Source organism: Aulonocara stuartgranti (assembly GCF_965226115.1).
Source record: "Aulonocara stuartgranti genome assembly, chromosome: 4".
In the NCBI taxonomy this organism is placed as follows: Eukaryota; Metazoa; Chordata; class Actinopteri; order Cichliformes; family Cichlidae; genus Aulonocara; species Aulonocara stuartgranti.
Window position 1 is genome coordinate 4,161,698 of NC_138942.1, and position 20,989 is coordinate 4,182,686.

The 20,989-nt window shown below is 40.8% G+C and overlaps 1 protein-coding gene across 1 annotated transcript; it reads right to left on the reverse strand.

Annotated features, from left to right (window-relative positions):
* Nucleotides 1–2,909: 2,909 nt before the first annotated feature.
* Nucleotides 2,910–20,600, reverse strand: elac2 (elaC ribonuclease Z 2). Its single transcript, XM_082531477.1, has 24 exons — nt 20,077–20,600; nt 17,540–17,590; nt 17,376–17,446; nt 16,078–16,142; nt 15,915–15,972; nt 15,776–15,844; nt 15,560–15,664; nt 15,174–15,229; nt 15,020–15,078; nt 14,687–14,759; nt 14,494–14,606; nt 13,427–13,525; nt 13,208–13,346; nt 12,892–12,977; nt 12,458–12,579; nt 11,173–11,269; nt 9,413–9,551; nt 9,290–9,328; nt 8,945–9,054; nt 6,748–6,847; nt 6,533–6,653; nt 5,986–6,064; nt 5,505–5,649; nt 2,910–3,347 (listed from the first exon to the last, which is right to left on the reverse strand). The coding sequence occupies exons 1-24, from the start codon at nt 20,397–20,399 to the stop codon at nt 3,105–3,107; spliced, it is 2,562 nt and encodes an 853-aa protein (XP_082387603.1). The 5' UTR covers nt 20,400–20,600; the 3' UTR covers nt 2,910–3,104.
* Nucleotides 20,601–20,989: the final 389 nt, after the last annotated feature.

The following is a 20,989-nucleotide window of genomic DNA, read 5'->3' on the forward strand; positions in this document are numbered from 1 at the left end:
TAGTACACAAGTAAAGCGCTAGAATTTCATTTACACATTTGTTGGATAGTCTGTTGGTCCAGTTAACTGCACAGGATGACCTGCATTTAAAATGCACAACAGCTAAAACACAGCACAGTGCTCTAGTTTAGTTACTCCAATTAGTGGAGGTGAGGTCTAGCAGACCGGCACCCACCTGTCACTCATTGTGGCTAATCACACATAACTTTAAGCCTTATTGCAATTTAAAAAGTTTATCTATTTTTCTTTTAAATGCATAACTCAGAAAAATCGGATATTGACATGCTTCCCTCTAATGCTATATTCAGACAGATGATTCAGACAAATGTTTAAAATGATTCATTCATTCAAGAGAACATGAAAAAATAAGAACTTCCAGGTTAAACTTCAGGGCTTCCGTTTAAAAGTTGCTGAAACTGTAAGAAAAAGAATTGTCCAAAGTCTCGATACATGTGAGACTCTGAATGAGCTTCCTGTGGAGGATCGTTGTCCAAAGGGGTGCCTAATGAGCCAGAGATGCACATCCTCACAATCTGTGAGTCTTGGTCTCACATGGTCACCATTGTGGGAGAAACTTTGATGCCAGCAGGCTTCATTAGTAACCCACAAAGATTCCTTGATGATCTGGGTCTTTATTTTTGGCAATAGTGAAGCTAGTCCTAAAATCTAGGGGAAGGTGGTGAGGTTTGTAAAAACAAGCCTAATGATCAGAGAAGTTTGAAACAAATCTGATGTTAAGAAACTGAAAGAAAAATGTCATTTACTTTCTATCTTGTGCTGATTTCTACTATTAGTCCAATATATTTGGCAAACAAATATTGTACTTTTTAGTTTTTTGTTTTTAATTTTGCATATCCTAAAACAAATACTTTCAAGAAGAAAAGCTTGCAATTCAGGGCAAACAGTGAAAGCCCTGGTTGTCTAGTGAAGACTAAAAATAAATATCAATCAAAATAAAAGTGAAAGCAATCAGTATTCTTCCCTGCGAGCTTCTGTCATTGCCTGCTTGCATCCATTCTTTAATTTACTGCAGTTTAAAAAAAATACAAATAATTGGGAAAGAAAAAGGAATGAATGAATACCACTGCAGTCACTCACACAGGGTAAAAAGAGAGCTGGCGAAATCTCGGGTAAATCCATTTGAATCATGTCTTCAATATTCATTTGTGGTGGTCCACTGCTGGTCAAGTGATGATTAGGTCCATCAATCCACCATTTTGACTCTGCAATGCTTATGTCAAAACCCAATTATGCCCCCTTTCTGCTTATCACGCGTGCCTCCTATGATAGAAGCGGCCTCAGTGTTGGCAAAGGCCTCTAAATGGACTCAGAAGGCTCAGGAGCAATGCATCTTCATCTCACTGCTTCACACTCCAGAAAATAGGCTAATCGCAGACCCACCGCTCAAGTCACTAATCTCCGAAAACTCACAATTACTTCATGGTTCTGGCAACTGTCTAATGAAAGAGGAGGGGATCCTTTTAGGAAGTTCATCTGTTCTAACTGTTGCCTTGAATTTAGAGCAGAATCACAAGTGATGGAAATGTTGACAATTTTAACCTAGACACAAAGGTAAAACTGTCATACAAGAAAAAGGGTTGCGGGAGAACAAGGCAGTGGTAAATGTCTTCTCGGAGGGCAAGTTCGCTGTAATTGAAAGGTCAGACCTCTGAAACCAAAGTTCATTCATGCCTGCAGACTGTATGCGCCTCGTGTCATACGTCAAATCAAAAGGCAACTTTTAAAAAAGCCAAACTACAGTTTCATAGTGAGCCAGCACCTTTAGTGTAGTTTCTAACAATGCACCCGACCCTTCTGGTGTCTCAGTACTTTTCCTCTGCTGTGAGCAGAGGAGATTCCTGCAGCCGCCCCTCCCTCCAGTGGCAAAAGATAATAGCCCATCTCTTCATGAGGCTTATTACCATGATTTTTCCTTTAGGCCACAGTAACAGGTACCTCGAAGCTCTGATGGCTCACTGAAGCCCCCATGTGGACCTGTGTGGAAATATTCAACATACCCCTCGTAAAGTATCCTGGTATCTTATTAATTTTCAAACATCATCTGACGCTGAAAGAATGGATTTCTTTGTTAAAGCCTTTCTAATCATTTCTATTTATTTCTATTACATTGTACTGTTCATTGATCCCCAGCTTCTCCAATCAGCCTTTTGAAGTGTTCTTGGGCAAGACACCGAACATCTGCACCTTTTGGCATTTCAGTGTGTGATAAATGACTTCAACAGGAGTAAAAGTGCAGTATGACTGTGGCTTGTTCATAAATCAAATTATTCAGTAAAAGACCAGAAAAAATAAGCTGCTGCAAGATGTGAAAACATTAGAAAAATGAACTTCTTCTGGTGAATTCCTTAAAGCCACAGATCACATAAAGGATGGAAACTGCTACAGTGACAACGTCCACTGTATTTTGGAGGGTTAGCATAGTTACTTTGACCATATGCTACCATAAGTAGCACAGCACATCAGATGTGATCCAGAGACACTGATAAGCTCCAGGTGCCCACGTCAGCACACCTGTTTATCAACATGGCCACACCCCTCCCTACAGAATCCAGCTGGATGAGTTGTTATGAAGGGGAAACGCTCCACAGAGACTCAGAATGTAAATGCAATATTAAACATGGGCATCCACGGGGATTGACTCTGTTTTGGTATCAGCTTCCATTTTGACATTAAAGTAACTATAATGTATGCAAATTACACTTTAGCTTCATTTTTCAGCTCTGGATGTTGCCACAAATTAGCTTCAGCTGAACAGACTATAGAGATTTGTTGCTATTTTTATGCGAATGTAACTAAATTTAAACTAGTTTTATTCTAAAAGTTTAGAAAGTCTGGATTTAGACGTCAAGTGAAATGGCACCCAGCAGGAAACAGATTACAAATCACTGTTGAAGGACACATGGCGAGCTTTGCTTTATTCCGTTTAACACAGATCTGCACAGTTAATGCAACAAGCGCATTTTCTTTAATCAGACCACACAAGTCAAATAAAAATCTCCAGCTCATTTAAATAAAATAACTCAAGATGGATTCATCTAGTCTTTCTTTTTTTTCAAAACTCATGTTTAAATGGAAGAGAGGAATCAGCTGGTTTTCAGCCTCTTCGTTTCTACGTGTGCTGCCGTTTCCTCCTGGTCTCTTTTAGCACCTCTGCCGACGTCCGGCGCTCCCGTCTTATGCTCGCTGGTCACTTCAGAGCTGCTTCCTCTTGGATATCTCATCTCCCTCCTCTCCCTCCTCTCCTCCATCTCGCCGAGCTCCTCGGCAAACAGGGTTTTCAGTGCAGGAATGAGTTTGGGGATGATTTTGGAGTCATCAAAACGAATCTGTGAGTAGATGAAATAAAGGAAATTGCCACAATATTTAAATGAAAGCATTCAGAACTATTCCATTTAGACTTTTTTTTTTTTTTACCATTTAGCTCTTTTTATCCTTATTTATACTCTTTACAGTAAATGTTTTATATACAGTATAATTTCCTTGTTATTCTTGTATAAATGTTTGTTGTTGGTAGTTTATGTTACAAAAAATGGAAAATCTTGTCTTGGAAGTTGCAGCAATCACCATCCAACTACTAGCATTTCTGCTAACATTTAGATTAAGAAACAGCTGAAAAACCGTTTCTAAATGTGCCTTTAACTGGAGATATTTCATCAAACTTAAATACTAATTTGTCATTTCTCGTGCTTTGGTTTAGTCTTACTGGTAATGTATGCTGTCTTACAATCACTAATGAGCAAGGCTGAGGAGCCAGAAGTTTATCATGTCAGTCATACATAGGGAGAAAGTACTCAGCCTCCACTAAGGTCCAGGTTTAGTCCCAGCTTCCTGTTTTTACATACATGTTTTGTTAATACTGTGCTCCCTCGTTAATTGCGGGAGTTATGTTCTAAAAATAACCCGCAAAGTAGTCAGCTTTATTTTTTACAATTATTACAGATGCTTTAAGGCTGTAAAACCTCTCACTACACACTTTTCTCAGACAGGCGTGAACATTTTCACACTCAAAGTTTGTTTTTTTAGGATTTTTTGATCTATAAATAAGCGCCGGTTTTATCATAAAGCCCGCGGCATTTTACACAGATAACCAGAGTCACGTAATCTTTTTGGGCCTTGAATCCTGGGGCTTTGGCTTCGTCCTGAATTATAAAGGTGCGAGAGGGCATTCGTTTCCAAAATAAGCCTGTCTCAGCCATACTGAAAACTTGTTCAGGCTTATATCTCCCTTTCTTGATGATCGCTTTAAATTTGTTGTTCACCTATGCCTCTGCTCTAGAGGTATCCGCAGAGGCGGTGCATGCAGTCAAACACTTCTAAGTCCAAAGCACTTCTGAAATTTGTCAAACCAGCCCTTGCTGGCATTAAAAGCACTCGTCGATGGCCTGGACTCCGCAGCATCCTGCTCCTCGCTGTCAGCTCAAGTTTCATAAAGCTTTTTAGCTTTGATGCGGATGATGTTGGTATCCAGCGTAATGTTCTTTTTTTATGTAAATGTGACAAGCTGAACGCATTCTGTACTGTACAGGAGACATGACATGGAGGAGACTGATTGACATGCTCTACAGCCAATTAGGATGCAGAACACAATGCGCTGTTAAAAAAGAAAAAAGAAAAACAAAAGCATGCAAAATTGTGCACAAAAAAAATCTGCAAAACTGGGAGCCCGCGAAAGGTGAACCGCGTTATAGTGAGGGACCACCGTACTGAATAAAGAGATTAACCCTGTCCGGACACAATGTTGTTCTTTAATTTTCTTATTTAGACGGACGGGAAAAAATCAGATGAAGCAAAATGTAAAAAACAAGATGTTGATACTTTTGAAAGTATCCAAAGATATTAAAGTTACATATTAAAGTCACCATGAACTTTAAAGTGGAGTTGAAGGAGATGCCAAGCAGATGATATAGTAGTTAGAGTAGGTAAAGTTAATTAGCAAAGAAAATCAGTCCATGACTGCCGATCTCTGCCAAGCAAACATGAAGGCAGGGCTCATCATAGAGGAAAGCCAAGGAACTAAGCTTCACTGAAATGTAGAGATGTCCTTAAAACCTTAAAAAAATGTTATTTCTAAAAGTATTAATATACTATTGTTTGAAGTTCTTGCTCTTGTTGTATATAAATGTGCAAAACCTTCTCTAGGAACGCATAAATGGACCCTGCTGCTGAAGCTGTGGATGAATTGGAGAAAAGTTCATTTCTGAAAGCAGAGCCGAGAAATTTCAACTGAAGCTCGGCTGAAATGAAACGAGTCGAACTTTCCAAGTTTAACTCCATGGGGACCCCTGTCTGCAACACTATAGCATTAAAACTTTCAGGATTGCGTGATCATTAAGAGAGCCTCCATCTGCACACGTCTGTGGACCATGTTTCACGCAGTGTCCCCGTGATGCCTTCAAGTGCAACAGGATATCTGGAAACCAGCTGTCAAATCCAGTGAGACATTATTTGTCAAAGAAATCAGACACAGCTGCACTGAGACTTACTCTCATGTGGTCGAAGGATATTCCCACCCTGTCGTTGAAGTCTTCGCTGAAGAGAGGGATCTTAGCGTAGCGCTGGCTGAAGTGGTTGAGCATGATGAAGTCGGCGTTCATCTTCATGCCGATACCGATGGCCTGGGAGGTTGTACTGTGAGAAAAGATCAGTCATAAAGTCACAGATTTACGTCGCTCTTCGATGGGAACGTTGTTTTCTAAAGACATAAAAACGCGCTTTTGTGAAGACAGACGCTCACAGTGGCGCCGTAAAAAAGGAACAAAAATCAATATCAATATGTGCGGAGAATGAAGAGATTTAACAATGCACTCAGAACATAACGGCTGCCTCAATCAGCAAGTGAAGAGAGCTCTTTGCTAGCTGACACGGAGCTCCACCTGCTTGTTTTTCCTCCTCCAACATTTCCTTCATTTCCTTCATTAAATCACCTTAAAGTACCTGCAGAGCCACACAGTTTGTTTCACTCACCTATGCCTTTTCTCTACAGCTTCCTCCTCTAGCTCATCCTCCAGCGTGGCCTCGTGGATTAGTAAGGTCGCATTTTTTCCTGGGTTAAAAAAAGAAAGAATGAGATTGAGAAGCCCAAATCAGAGGGAAGCACTTAGAGCTTCTTCCCGTCCCACAGGAAATCAATCAGGTGGTCAGTGTGATCAAGAATCCGCATGCCCTGTTTGTCCGGTGAGCTGAGCCATCTATAATGAACAGACTTGGGAAACACTGGCTGTCTCTGGGAGGCTTTGCTTGGACAGAATCCAGTCAAGCAATTTAAGAAGAGTCAATGAAGAGGGATCCCAGAGGAACCATTAGAAGAGGCTGCCAGCTACAAGAGTGATTGAGAGCATTAAGAAATATCGGATAAATTATTCAAAACAACCCGTGTAGTCGAGCTAGAGTCAAGATGACCTTATATGAATCACTGTAATATCGAAAGCGGACGCTCAATTTGCTATTATGTGCTTCTGCCTAGATACACTTGGGTGACGTATGGACTTTAATCAGTCTGAGTAGGACTAACCGATGTGTACGAATGCGTCGCAGGGCATGGTGTCTCCAGAAAAGGCCAGCTTCCAGCCTGCCTGGTGAGTGAAGCTGCAGGCAAAGGCATTCTTGCAGTGACGCACTAAACATGTGTGGAACTGTGAGACACACAGGAATAAAACGATGAGTCACTTTAAAAAGGCTTCAATAAATAAAAAAAAAAAAACACGTGACGTTCAAACGGCTGCTGACCCGCTGCAGGTTGTTCTTCTTCAGCATCGCTTGGATGAATGACTTCGTCCTCTGTTTGGGAACCTCGACGGTGTCACACAGAAATTTATTGGGGATGAGGCTGAAAAACAAATCAGACATCCTTCAGAGAAACGACGCACTGAAACTGACCGTTTCACCTTTAAGCACAGACAAGTGCGTGCATGATTAGTGTGAAGGGTGTCTTCACTAAATACAGAAACTGATATCACAAGGACCTGGTGCAGGAAATTAACAGAGAGATGACTTACATTAAGTTAATTCCAGTGGTCTAATGTAACATAAAGCCAAAGTGCAGTTCCTGTTTTGGCCACTTGAGACTGCCTCCAAAAGCAAGTCAATCCCCATAGACTCCCATGTTAAAGGCCAACATTTAGTTGGTCATGTTTGCAGTCTGCAAATGTGTTTTTGCTTCTATGGACGAGTTTCTCCCTTCATAGCAAATCTACAAGAATTCATTTGTATTCCTGAGCCAACTGATCGGTCCCAACACAGGCAGCTCTACGCCTCTCCGACATGTTTTTAACTGTTGGTGCCTTTAGGAATTATATGATTAATATTATGACTTGCTACTTGGTTCAGACAAAAAACAAAAAACAACAAACAAACAAACAAAAAAACAAAACAGGCTTGTAGGTTTTTCTGAAGTCTGATCTAACTGCCAAGGATCTCTTACCCAAATATGTAAATAACTACACGATGACAGCCAAAACACAGCTGATGATGATTCGAAAGCAGTGAGCACAGTGTCTATGCTCATCTGTTATCCTGTTCATGGTTTCAGTCAATGCAACTTAAAGGCTGAAAGACCTCCTGCTGCTATAGTTCTAGTAATTTAGTTTACTGAGTTACTCCATAAGCATTTCTCAAAACTCGTATTTTCTATGTCATATATTTCTATAAAGTAAAAAAACAACAACATACTTGTAAATTTAACTGTACAAGTGGATTCTTCAATTACAGACCTGCCCCTTTTTCGATTTTTAAACTCAAATAAAACAGAAATTCTCATCACTGGTTCAGGGAAGCTCCAGGTATTCAGTCTTCCCTAAGCCCTTTATCCATTCATGACATCACCTGTTAGAACCGTTAGTTTAGTCTGACCTTTGAGAAACATTTAAAGAAGGTCAGACAGTCCTTTGTTCTTTATTCTGTGTTTCTTATAATACTGGTTTTGATATGTGCAGCACAAATAAACATCATTATTATTATTAATGATATGTTGTTAAGTATTTAATAGTAGTCTATGACAGTGTTTCCCAACCACTGTGCCACGGCACATAGGTGTGTCATGGAAGATTATCTGGTTCCACCTGGTTAGTACTCTAAACGACCAGCCTGAGTAACAGGCAGAGCAGTTACATTCTCTTCCACTAGAGGGCAGTACAACTACCTGCTCTAATTAAATGGGTTGCCAAGTGCCAGTAAAACAGAAGAAAACGAAGAAGAAATGACATAATAGTCAAGCTGCGAGTTAGATAACGCAGCGCGTAACAGCAATAGATACATATTTGAAAATAAAAGTATCCAGTCTGACCTGGTCCTGGAGAAAACTGACCCAGATGAAGGCCCTAGCATGATTAGTGGTCAGAAGAAAGCAAAAGAAGTATACTGCGGACAATATACCGCTATACCTGGTGCGCAAGGGAAAATGATCAATATGCTTTTTGTGACATTTGTGTTTGTTGGTGTGACGTGTGATCTTTCTGATGTGAAACATGTGCCGTGGCTCCAAAAGGTTGGGAAACACTGGTCTATGAAACATCAATGACAAGAATTAGCTCCCTAAACGTACTGCATGTAATTACATGATTTATATAGTTTAGGAATCTTTCCAGCTACTCTGAACAGCTCAAACACTTTTCAACCAATCAGAAGAAACAAAATTAAAACCCCTGAAAGTTGCTGATAACATAACGCCAACTGTATTTGTCAAAAATACACCAAACAGACTTCTTTCTTTGCCCAGTACACACAAATAATGTAGTGCAAGTGGTATAATATACATAAATGCAATTGTGCTTTGGTTTTACTATTAATTTCACATTATTATAAATGCAAAGACACAATGAAACTGTTCAGTAACAGCAAAAACAGTTCAGCTTAACTAATCCAGTACTCATGGAGCATGGAGGTGGAGTGTGTCCTAATGAGTTAAGATGTTTTTGTGTCCACATACTTGATGTGACTGAGAATCTCCTCGCAGTAGTCGTGGTACTGGTTGAGCCAGGTCATGATCTGAACCGGAGCAACCAGGAAAATCGGGCTAAATGGCTTTCCCAAAGTTGCCTGGAGGTATAGATGTGACACAAACCCCTGAATGTCATTATTTGGGATCCTTACACAAAACAAGGAGGTAGTATAAATGGTAAATGGCCTGTATTATCTTTACACATCCAGTCATCCATCCATTCACACACACATTCACACAGTATATATCAGAGGTTTCTATTTTTAACCAACCTTTCATGTCTTGAGTTTTCACTTCAATCCAGAAAAAAGAAACAGTATTTCAAATACTCACCAGTGCCCTTTCTCTCTGGTACAGCAGCTTCACCAGCCCCTGAAACAAAAAGATCACAACGAGAGTAAGTCGAGCAGTCTAACTTTGTTTTTACAAGTTAAAACCTGATGCACGGCTGCTTACTGTGTGATGGTCAGCATGCAGGTGTGAGATGAAGACCGTGGCGATCTTGGACAAAGCGTCATCGACGTCGTCCCCGTAGTGTCTGCAGAGCTGACCAAAGGTTCCCTCTCCACAGTCCAGCAGCAAAGACTGACTCGGGCTTCATGCGAGTACAAACAAACAAACAAACATGTGAAACACGCCCAGACAAACACTAAACTGCAAACAGTGGGTGAGTACAGCCTTCTCAGCACACACGCATCATTATTCATTACAGGACGCCTTTGTAGGTTTTACAAATTTACACTAAGAAATCATTTTAATCAGTTTTTAAGCCTCTTAAAATTGACGAGAGACAGTGAAGCACTGTTTAAACACTACTGAGGATACATGGGGAATACATCAGGTGTATACAACGATGAAAACACCTGCCAGGATGCAGCAGCAGATTCCTGCAGCTGAATGAGTTACTGTCTAAAACTGATTTTTTAAAAATGGAACATTTGAACCTAATTTACATCACAGATGAGACTTTGTTATTCTTATTTGGACCAAACACAGTGGTAACTCAGTGCACTGAAAAATGATGCAATAACAACATGGCTTAAAGATTTAGGTTTTAAATATATTTAATTTAGGCCATTATTCAGGTCTATTCCCTTCATGACCACCAGGGGAAGTAAATAACATTGATTATCTGGCAACTTTCAGGAGAGGGATGTTCTTTACGGTGGTGTGCTGGAAGAAGAAGATACATATGGAGAAAAGCCACTTTGTAAGCTGTTTTAGAGCATCTTGTAGTTTATGTGCTAATCCTTTCATGTTCTCCGTCACCTCCACCTTTCCACCCACTCAAAAATCGCTTAATTCCCACTTTGGACATCAAACATCTTTGATCTCTGTGGGAATACCTCCCACCTCTCTGTGTTTAAATACCACCACACATACTGTAAGATGCAATGACCTTTCCTAAGCTAAACACAAAAGAATAATAAAATACTGAGAGATCATCTGAAGTCAGATGTAATGTCTTGAGTTTGGATGGTGGAGGAGGATGCACAGATGGCTGTCTATGAATCTAAATGTCAGAATAGCAGTGAGCTTTAATGAAAGGATCAGAGTGATGACTACAGAATGACTTTGACAGGGTGGGAAAAGTGGAATTGATTAAAAAAAGAAGACCAGAAGTCACCCAAACTCCCCAGGAAAGCAGTGAGACGTGAGAACAAAGAACTGAGGCAACAGCTTCAATTTAAAATTCAGCCCTTTTGTTATCTACGGCAGCATACTATTGCCAATATGAAACAAAAAGAAACTTGTGCAATATCTAGTCTAGGTTTAGGTCATATACTGCATTAGGTGCTTGGAGACACAGTGAATAATATCCTCTGTACTGCAGATAAAAGCTTCAGTCTGTGGAAACAATGAGACGCTCTCAGACGGCCGGGCTGTTCGTTGACAACAGATATTTGATTGTACAAGTCAGACTCACTTTTCACTGAGAGCCAAAAGTTTTAAATGTGTTTGAGTCATTTTAGCAGTTCCTCTGTAACACTGAGTCAAACATGAACATCAATTAAGGATCTCACAGGATTAAGAGACGATCGAAGCTTCTCTTTGGCTTCCTGTTTTGACCGACCAAAATAAAAGCAACATATGCAATCTCATTAAAATGTTGGTTCTTGATAAAAAGATGATTTTCCTCTTTCTTACGTAATAGTCTTGAAATTCTAAATCAATTTTTAGCGGTGAGCTACACTGCCTGTCCTGAGAGATGTTACCTGATATTAACTAAAGTGCCGCTGACATTCCTGATCTTCATCGGAAGAGCTGACCCAGTTCCCAAGAAAACCACCTCTGGGTATTTTCCTCCTTGACCTGCAACAAAAACAACACAACCATACATGCACGATGAGTGAGGTCGACAAACAAAAACACATTACTAATGCAACAGAGAAAGAAGCACACCGGGGGAATACTTCAGGATCTAAAAAAGGTGTTGGATGATCAGACGTTGCTTTTAAGTAAATGAGACAGGTATGGCATCAGAAGCTTGCCTATCACTGGCTAATTCAATATTTGGATGACAGGTATCAGTATGCACATATAAATAATACAGATTCTGGTTTATTAAAAGGTAACTTGTGGGGTGCCACAGGGTTCACTTCTTGGACCACTATTGTTTACATTACATAAGTCAATGGAGTGCATTTATCCAAAGCAGTGTTTGGATACTCTGGAAAGTAAACTACTGACTGGTTTGAGTCTAACAAATGATCTCCTCACCTTGGAAAAACTAAATGTATTAAAATCGGAAAACCACTCATTAAATAACCAAAGAAAAAGTTACGTTAAAACTGCCATAATCCTTCAAGCAAAATGTTTTCCAGTTAGTGTTAATAACAAATTAACCTGGAAATTAAATATAAAGTATCAAACAAAAGGTCTAAACTGCAACACTGTTTTAATTTGAAGACTTCTTATGCCAAAAATCACTAAGCATTTTATATTATTGACTTGCTGCTCCACGTATGACTGTATAGAGCTGTGAGGAAACACAAACCAAACATCAACTCGATCTTTTACTCCCAAAACATAAAACTAAATATGAGTGATAACAAAGAAAACCTACTGAGAGTCAACAAATCCATAATTTATTGGATTAAACTCACTGAAATCCAAACATAATATTTATGAGCTGTTTAAAATGAGGAATAATAAAAACAAATTTAATTAAAACTTGTTTTTAAATTACAGCATAGAAATAACATGATTACTCAGGATTGTGCTAAATGTATAGTGTGATGATGGTCTCGACACAGTTCATCCATATCCATCTTTTATTTAAATCAGAAGCTAAAATTGCAGTCGATTTAATTTTCCTTACATTCTGACTGCTGTATTACATAAGCTGTAGCTTCAAGCTACACTCTTTCAGTTGTTCATATAATTTCTTGTGATATTAATGAACTTAATACAGATAAAGACAAAAATAGGGCACTGTAGATAGACCATGCTTGAGTGAATCCAACACTTTTTGGGCGGGTGCTAGTTTCCATAACTGACCGGAAAGCTCTGCAGAGCCAGCGGAGCAAATCTTCCTGCACTTGTCCACTTCTGCCAGAAAGTTTGGGACCTCAGAAGCTTCTTTCACAAACTCCTCAGAGTTGCAGGAGGGGATGGCATCTCTAACAAATGAGACAAGAGTGAAAAAGACACACACCACTGCCTGCAAAAACACTGCTGGGGAAAAAGCAGTGGGTTTTTTTCCCTCTCCCTACATCTGACGTTGATGCGCCTCTACAGTACTTGACAGAAACAATGTAGGAAAAAATAAAAATAAAACCCTGACACTTGTAAGATGAGGTTAAAAGAAGACGAGGAGAGAAGAAAGCAGTTGAGAGGGGCTGGTCCAGCGCAGATCGTTTTCTATGACAAGCCGGCGCTCGGAGCTGCAAAGTAACGATGGCTAAATTGGAGGGATTGAAGGACAAACTAACCTTTGCCACTCCATTACAGGTCTGAGCTGGAACTTGAGCAGACACTCCGCTCTGACGTTCGGGATGTGTAAGGCCGCCTGAGGCTCCTACAGGAAACCAAAAAATAAGAGTTTTTTGATGTTTTCTTACATGCAGTTTGGGAGCTGCGCTTCTCACTCTCAGCGTATAAAACAATGTGCTTTTTCAGCACAGTACAAGTCGAGTTTAAATGCATGCAGGGATTAGTCTATTGTAAAAGGTGTAAGGTCAAACTTCCCCGTTTGAAAGGGAACGTTGCAGTGAACACCGAAATGTTTCTTCTGTCCATCAGCCTTGCCTTTGCTTTGTAAGCTTTCAGTTGTGGGAAGATTTCTGGGTGGATCATGTTGAGCTGGGCCTGAATCTTGTGACTTCTGATGTTGTGGATCGTGCACGCGTGTTCATTAAGGATCAGGTGTTCTGTCGTAGATGGAAACCTGCAGAAACAAACCACTGAGTGCTCGGTGGACAAAATGCTGTGGCAAAAAGTTTTCAGACAGAGAGAGAAACTGCAAACCTCTCCATCCACTTCTTGTATTGGTCTGTTTTCAAAACAGACTCTGGAGTCATGTGGACCACCAACGCAGCAGGGTCCTCCGTCCCACCTGTCTGGTATCTGGAGGGGGTGACAACCTCAACTTTAGACACTTCTAGAGAATATTTATAAGAACCACACTTCCTGCCACAGCACAGAAAGAAGCACTGGGTCAAACTTACACACAATAACTGGTTATCGTTGTCAAGTTAAACACCACACAGGCACTAAATGCACAAAGGCTACAGTAGCACCGTTTCATCACGTGTGGCAGTGTTGCTTCGCTAAACTATTTTCATCTAAGTGCGTCATGTGCACATATCAGGTCTTCCAGAGCAAGAAAACTGCAAATTGTGACTCTTTGACTCTACGTAGCCTGATGTGGGGGAATTAGTTTCTACCAGGATACAGTTTCCTTTAATTCAAAAAAAGAAAAGTTTCAAGGTCCTACAAGCTCTCATGTTATCAGGTTTTTTGTAGAACTGAGTTAATCTGAACAGGACACTTTTATGACATCATGATAACTAAGAGGGAAAAAAAAGACATCATATCAAAACTTTATGACCTATTTAAAAGTTTATAACATGAGATAAACGAACAAGACAACGACCTGCAAAACTGAAATCTCAGTTTTATGAGTTTGTACCATAGCTCACACTAATACACTGTGACTCATTAATGCATCTCCTGTCAAGTTAAGTCTTTATGATAAATATACATCAGATATATGAACTGAAGGAACTTCTCCAATGCTAATTCTGCTTGGTCTGTATCCAGGAAAACACCATTATGTTGCAAATGAATGAAGATAAATCAGCACATTAATAAATTAATAAAAAAAAAATCATAGATCAACTTGTTTTGCACTGGAAAAGACAAATAGTTAAACTATCCACTAGAAAGAAAAACCGCAAACACCTAAATGTTAAAACCCAAAACATTTTTGATCACTTTCATCATTTGTTTTATCTGAGAACAGCATGATTTTATTAAAATAATAATTAAAATAGCGCTGGAAAAACAAATGTGACTGGCAGCTAAACTATTACCTTCCAAGCTGCTGATTGGTGCAAAGAGCTCCAAGAAATTCTTCAGACGGACACTCGACCATAATAAAGACTGGTCCTGGATCAGTAGGAGTGCAGACCTGCTCGGGTCGGATCTGAAAACCAGCAGCGACAGAAATGTGAGCAAGTCCAGCTTAGAGCTGCAGCCTGAACGAAAAGAAAACAGAGTCTTCACCTCTTTTCCTTCATGCACGATACTTTTCCCGTCTTTCAGAGCTGCAATGATGGGACCAATAGCAGCTGTGCCCCTTAAAGGAGGAAAGATCAGGAAACAGTTCAAATCAGACTGAAAATGAAGCAAAACTAAAACTAATATTTTGCTACTGCAAAGCTTTTTATAGACAAGAATTGTTTCATGTAAAGTATAATTTGTGCACACCAGTGTCTGCCAAATCCTCAGCCAACTGAGTACAAAGCTTTTAAACATTAGGAAAACAAAAAGTCCACATTGATAAGACAACTGGACCTCATGTTAACTTGGAAAGAACATAACAGTGATTCCACTTACACGGGCAGCCCGAGCTCTTTGGCTTGAGCAACTAAGAAGTTGCCCTTCTTTGGGTGAAGCTGTAAAAGTGTCAGACAGGTAAAAAGCAAACTGTCAGATACAATAAGCTTCAATTTGCACGTCACAGGATGGACGTATTTTCACGGCGTCCTACCTTGCAGGCAAAGGCAACCACCAAAGAGGAATCTCTCGCTGCTGTTCGCCTTTCACCTAAAATTTGAAGCGATTGTTGCACTCAGTTTGTTCATTTTATTACCAAAGACACGCAGCCACAGTCGGCCTATTACACTTTTATTCACACCTCAGTCCTGACAGAAGACGGCATGAAGCCTAAAGCTTAAGATCCCACATTGTAGCTACGCTTAAAATTATTTCCAAATCTGATGACGCCGATTTATTTTAAATGATTATTAATAATTTTTAAATTTGATTTTGTTTTTGTGCTGGCTTTCTGTTTTATTTGAATGCTCCAACCTCAGGTGGTCAAATGAATCTTATCTGTATAATACTGCATGTCTAGTCTAGCCTGCTCTGACTCACCTGGATCGTCTGCACTGCTAACGTCGGCTTTCTGTGGAGTCGCCTGAGTGGGGCTGTTCCTGCCCGACCTGTGGGAGCGATTTCTGTCATTGTCCCTCGACTTTGCTGCAGAGACGACGGCATAAAAAAAAAAAAAAAAAAAAAAAGATTAGATGACAAACAAACTCCTTCCTGAGGTTAAGGAATAAAAAAATAATAATCAGGAAACAAACCCACCGAATATCGGCACCTGATAAACCGTCATGGTGTCATCGGAGTACGTCTCCTCAGTGTACGGTCGGACCGCTGGGACGACACAGTGAATATCACACAGACGTAACACAAGAATAATGCATTTGTCTCAAGTTCAACATACACAGCTTGATGTCCTCCAGTGGTCCAGAGAAAGACTTGATGGCATTCAGATAATTCTCCTGTGATTAGAAAAAAAAAAAAAGGAAGAGAGCAGATGTAAAGTGAATCCTTTCACATTAAAAGCTCCTCAAGGCATGTTTGCACTGTTTGATCCAGCTTCTCACCAGCTGTGGAGGTCCAGAGAGAACACACTCAGGGACGCCGGTGTCCTTCAAGGTTAATATCATCCCTGCAACGAGACGAGACACAGATGAATATTATTACAGAACAAAGAGATATAAGAATATTTAATATACTGAAATTAACCAAAATCAAATAGCTATTCTGTGTAATGGCTCTACTTATACAGAATATAGACATAAATCATCTAAGGGTGCACGAATATTATTTTCATATAAAACTGAAAATAACAAGTTTAAAAAAATTAAAAATTGACCTGTACATTCAGAAATTATTTCAAATTATGTGCAATTAACAATCAAAGTAAAGCAGGTCACGTTTAAAGGGTCATATTCTGCTCTTTTCTATGTTTTATTCTTGAACTGTGCATATATAATTCCAACCACCGTAATAAATCTCGGCTACAAGAGCTGTAGTTTATTCCAGGTCTTCGTGTGGGAGTCAGTCAATTTTCAAAGCCTTCACTTCTGCAACCAGCGTGGGTTTAAGGCAAATGATTAAGACGCAACCAGTGGAAACAAAAGGAGGTCTCTTCATGTTTAAAGGGATTAAGGGTTCATCTCTTTGTCCAGGTGTCAAAGGGATGAACCTGCTCTGCTGGAGGTTTCTTCCTGTTAAAAGGGAGTTTTTCCTTCCCACTGTCACCAAAGTGCTTGTTCATATGAGGTTGCATGATTGTTGGATTTTTCTCTGCATGTATTATTGCAGGGTCTGCCTTACAATATAAAGTGCCTTGAGGCGAGTATTGTTGTGATTTGGTGCTGTATACATTGAATTGAATCCCACAGTTGCCAAGTACTTGCCCATAAGGGGCCGTGACATTGTTGCAGTTCCTAAAGTTTTCATCTTAAAATATAAAACACCTGGAGACGACTGTTCCTGTGAGCTGTTGCTGCATAAATCAAACTGAGCTGCAACAGCACGAAGCACAAAATTCTGCAGGTTGAGGTGAGAGGCAGACCTCCGCCTGGGTTGGATTGTTATTTCAGTGTATTTGGCTCCATCCACAGTTATGAAACTGTCCTCAGCTTCAACTGGCATTTTCATGAATGCATATATTTCACAAAATATGTCACTAATCAAGTTGTGCTTTTAGAACCTCCCTGTTGTAAATAATGCAGAAAGACACAAACTGATGAATACTGGTGATGAAAACATTTTATTTCCATTAATGCTGAATATTACTGTCATGTATGTGACTTCAGCTCTGTAATATATACCTGGTGTTAGTGTGGAGCACCAGTGTGATGACAGGGATTAACATGAACCTGTGTTCACTGACCTGACAAGCCTCCCACGTTCTCCCAGCTCAGTCTGGTCAGGAAGATGTTGTCCAAGCGAGCAGCTTTCAGCCTGCCACAGGAAAACATGACGATCATGTTCATGCTGTTTTTAAACCACCAGACAGACTGAAATCTTAACGCTGCTGTGGCATCACCAGCTTACTTGTGTTCCTGCATGAGCCTCTGCGTTCCTTCACCACAGTTGAACAGGTACCTGCAGCAGAGAGAGGTTTGTTTTGCATAGGTGTATTTCAGAAAGCGTTGGGCGAGCTGGGATCAGAACCTCTGAATTACACCAGGCGATTGGTCTCAGGATTTTAAGGGCAAGAAAGATTATTATCATGATCATTCCTGTTGCTGCATTATGCTCCACAGATTGTGTCAAAGTTCCTATTTTTTGTTTTATGCCAAACTGTCCAAAGCATCTTATTATCATGTTGAGAAGCCTTTTCTTCGCCTACGCCAAGCTGCGTAAAACTAGGTGTGTGTGCTGCTGAGGACCTGAGTAAGTGCAGTCAAAGGTTTAAAGTTAGTTTTTGCTATCAGAGGTTACCATAAAGTAACTACAGCCTGCTCCACATACACTCACACTGGGACACTTACTAATATCAATGCATTTCCAGCTTTGTCAAATCAAAACAGTCCCAAACCGTTACCCTTACCTGCACCTAACTTTAACCCTCAAACAGGTCTTTGAAAGGGAGTGAAAAGTTCTAAAATATATCATCACTGAGCCAGATACTGTATGAGAAATTACAGGAGCTGCGTGAGAAACCAGGGATGTCTCATGCTGATTGGCTAAAGACTTGGCTAACCCTCATCAAGGAGGACACTGTGGAGAAACATCTTTCTGCCTCCAGTAATAACCACAACAGACATGTTTAGCCTCAAAACCAGTCAGCAAAATGTGTCCGGAGGTCACCGAACAAAGGGAGCGCCCCACTCCCCCTGCCAAAGGCAGGTTTAATGTTCTATGTTCATCTTTTATCCAGTCTATGAGAAGGTCAGTGATTGACTTTGTGGTTCTAGCGTCTGATCTGAAGCTGTTTTGGACACTTGGATGCTGGATGAGATCTCAAAGAAGTCTGTCAGGCAGACCTGGAAACCCAAATGAGTACTGAGGAGGCACCTGACCACACGGTCTTTTTTAAGGTTATTTAATAGAAAAACAGAATATAGCACTCATAAATCACCAACGGCCAGTTTGCGGCCATCATCAACTACAGGTAGACGACACCTGCCTGCTATGGTGACGCCTCCCCTCCCTCCTGCTCAGAATGACGTGTTGGTGAGGAAATCATCTCGACCTTGGCTAACGTGAGAAAAACCCCTTGCAGAGTTAACCCACGGAAAGCTGCTAGTCCAGATAACATTCCTGGGAGAGTACTCAGAGAATGTGCAGAGCACCGTAGATCTTGCCCTCAACCACCTGGATGATAAAGACACATATGTACAACACCTGATTGGAAAACTGAGCCTACAGGGCCTGAAAACCTCCCTCTGCAAATGGATCCTGGACTTTCTGACGGAGAGACCTCAGACAGTTCGGATCGGTAAAAGCATCTCCAACACCACCGCACTGAGCACTGGAGGGCTGTGCGCTCAGCCCACTACTGTTCACGCTGCTGACTCACGACTGTGCAGCAATGCACAATTCGAACCACATCATCAAGTTTGCAGATGACATGACTGTGGTGGGTCTCATCAGCAAGAACGACAAATCAGCATACAGAGAGGAGGTGCAACAGCTAATGGACTGGTGTAGAGTCAACAGCCTGTCTCTGAACGTGGACAAAACAAAAGAGATGATTGATGACTTCAGGAGAGCACAGAGAGATCACTGTCCACTTAACACTGATGGATCATCTGTGGAGGTCGTCATTGTTGCACTTTTCTATTGCACTATTTTGTGTCTTATCGTCCTGTTCTGTCTGGTGTTGCACTGTTTGTTTGGGGGGGGGGGGGGGGGGGGTTGTTGCACACTTGCACTTGTGTGCAAACCCCCCCCCCCGTTGATTGTCTGTTATATGTAGCACCACGGTCTTGGAGGTACGCTGTCTCATTTCACTGTGTACTGTACCACTGCACATGGTTAGAATGACAGTAAAGCCACTTGATAAATATACACTGATTAGTGTGTATTCATGTCTTCCAACAAACTGATGCAATCTCATAAACTTACAATTAATCCATTAAATACAAATGGTCTGTGGGAGCCATGTCTGACCTCACAAATGCACTTCTGAAAGACTGGTCAGAAATTCCTATAAACACTCCCAAACCTGTGGAAAGCCTTCCCAGAAGAATTGAAGCTGCTACCGCTGCAAATGTTGGGCTGACATTAGCTTAAACCCTAAGGATTAAGAATGGGATGACACTCAAGTTCGTTTAGGTGCGAAGGCGAGTAAAGTTTCAAGTAAAGGATGTCTCATTTTGTTAAACACCTGTCTCGACTCCTCTCCTGAGGAGAACTGAGATATGAGGTGAGGACTCGAGGACCCACAACCTGTGAAATACCAGAAGTGAAAAGTGTAGCTTTCTCTGCATCACTGCAGTAAAGTGGAGCCCAGGATCGCTTTGACCTGCTGTTAATGCCTGCTATTTTTGCAAGTGTGCTTACAGTGGGGTACATTAAAAAGTCAAGTTTTTTCTAACATACAACAGCACAAACAATGTGCTCCAAAGTGCCTTCAGACGTACCTGTTGAACTCGGAGAATACGTAAACTGACGCAGCATTATCTCTGCTTCCAGCTCCGACCACCTGCAGGTACACAGTGGACGGTCCGTGAACGTCTCCTCGCTTGCTGCGGTTCTCTTTGGTTTTCACTCTGCGCAGCGGCTCCTTCTGCTTGGCTTTCTTCGGTAAATTGTTTTTGTTGTTAGTGGTAGTGGTGGCCATGGTCCGAAAAAGCTGAAAAACAGACCGATGGAGAGAAGAATCGCAGCGGACAGGAGCAGGGAGAGTCCTGCCGTTCACAAACAGCGACGTGAAGTGCCAGAGCCTCACATGGAGCCTGTTCATGCTAATCGTCTCCCGCAGTCATTCAAACCACAGCGTACCGATTAATCACATGTAAACGCGCTGAGTTAGTCTTACTTAAACATTACTGTCTTCTTTCTGATCGATTAATTGCCCCACAGACGGTCTCCGCTCATTCCACAAGGGCTACCAAGTTGGTTGACACCGTATATGACACATGTGACAACTTTTTTCCGGCATCTAGTGATGACGTTGTCCGTTCTTTATGCCGATTGGTTTCCGAGATTGTTTGGCAGAGATGTGGACCAATCAGAGCGGGGTTTTCAGAGACAGAGGCGGGAACAGAGCCTCTTCTTGAAGATGTGCTTAACGTAAACAAAGTACTTCAAAATAAAGCGCCTAAACGTTAAATTACACGTGGTTAGCTCTTTAAAAACCGAAAATTATATATAAAAAAAAAACAGAATCACTAAATTTAGTGCATGTAAGCAATTTTTAGATTATATTGATTTTAGTTTATTATCAGTGTTATTAATACACAATTATTATTAAACTTTTACATAAAGCTCATGTTACATAATATAAACTACACACAATATGGGTTTCAGGGTTCCTGATACTTTGCTGATATC

What these genes read in the sequence shown, in the direction of transcription:
- elac2 (XM_082531477.1), bottom strand. Translation starts at nt 20,399, where the DNA reads ATGAACAGGCTCCATGTGAGGCTCTGGCACTTCACGTCGCTGTTTGTG. An exon ending in GAACGTGGGAGGCTTGTCAG is followed by an intron (nt 16,143 to 17,375) that starts GTCAGTGAACAC and finishes GTCTCGTTGCAG; the next exon opens with GGATGATATTAACCTTGAAG. An exon ending in GCTGTAGAGAAAAGGCATAG is followed by an intron (nt 5,650 to 5,985) that starts GTGAGTGAAACA and finishes CTTTTCTCACAG; the next exon opens with TACAACCTCCCAGGCCATCG.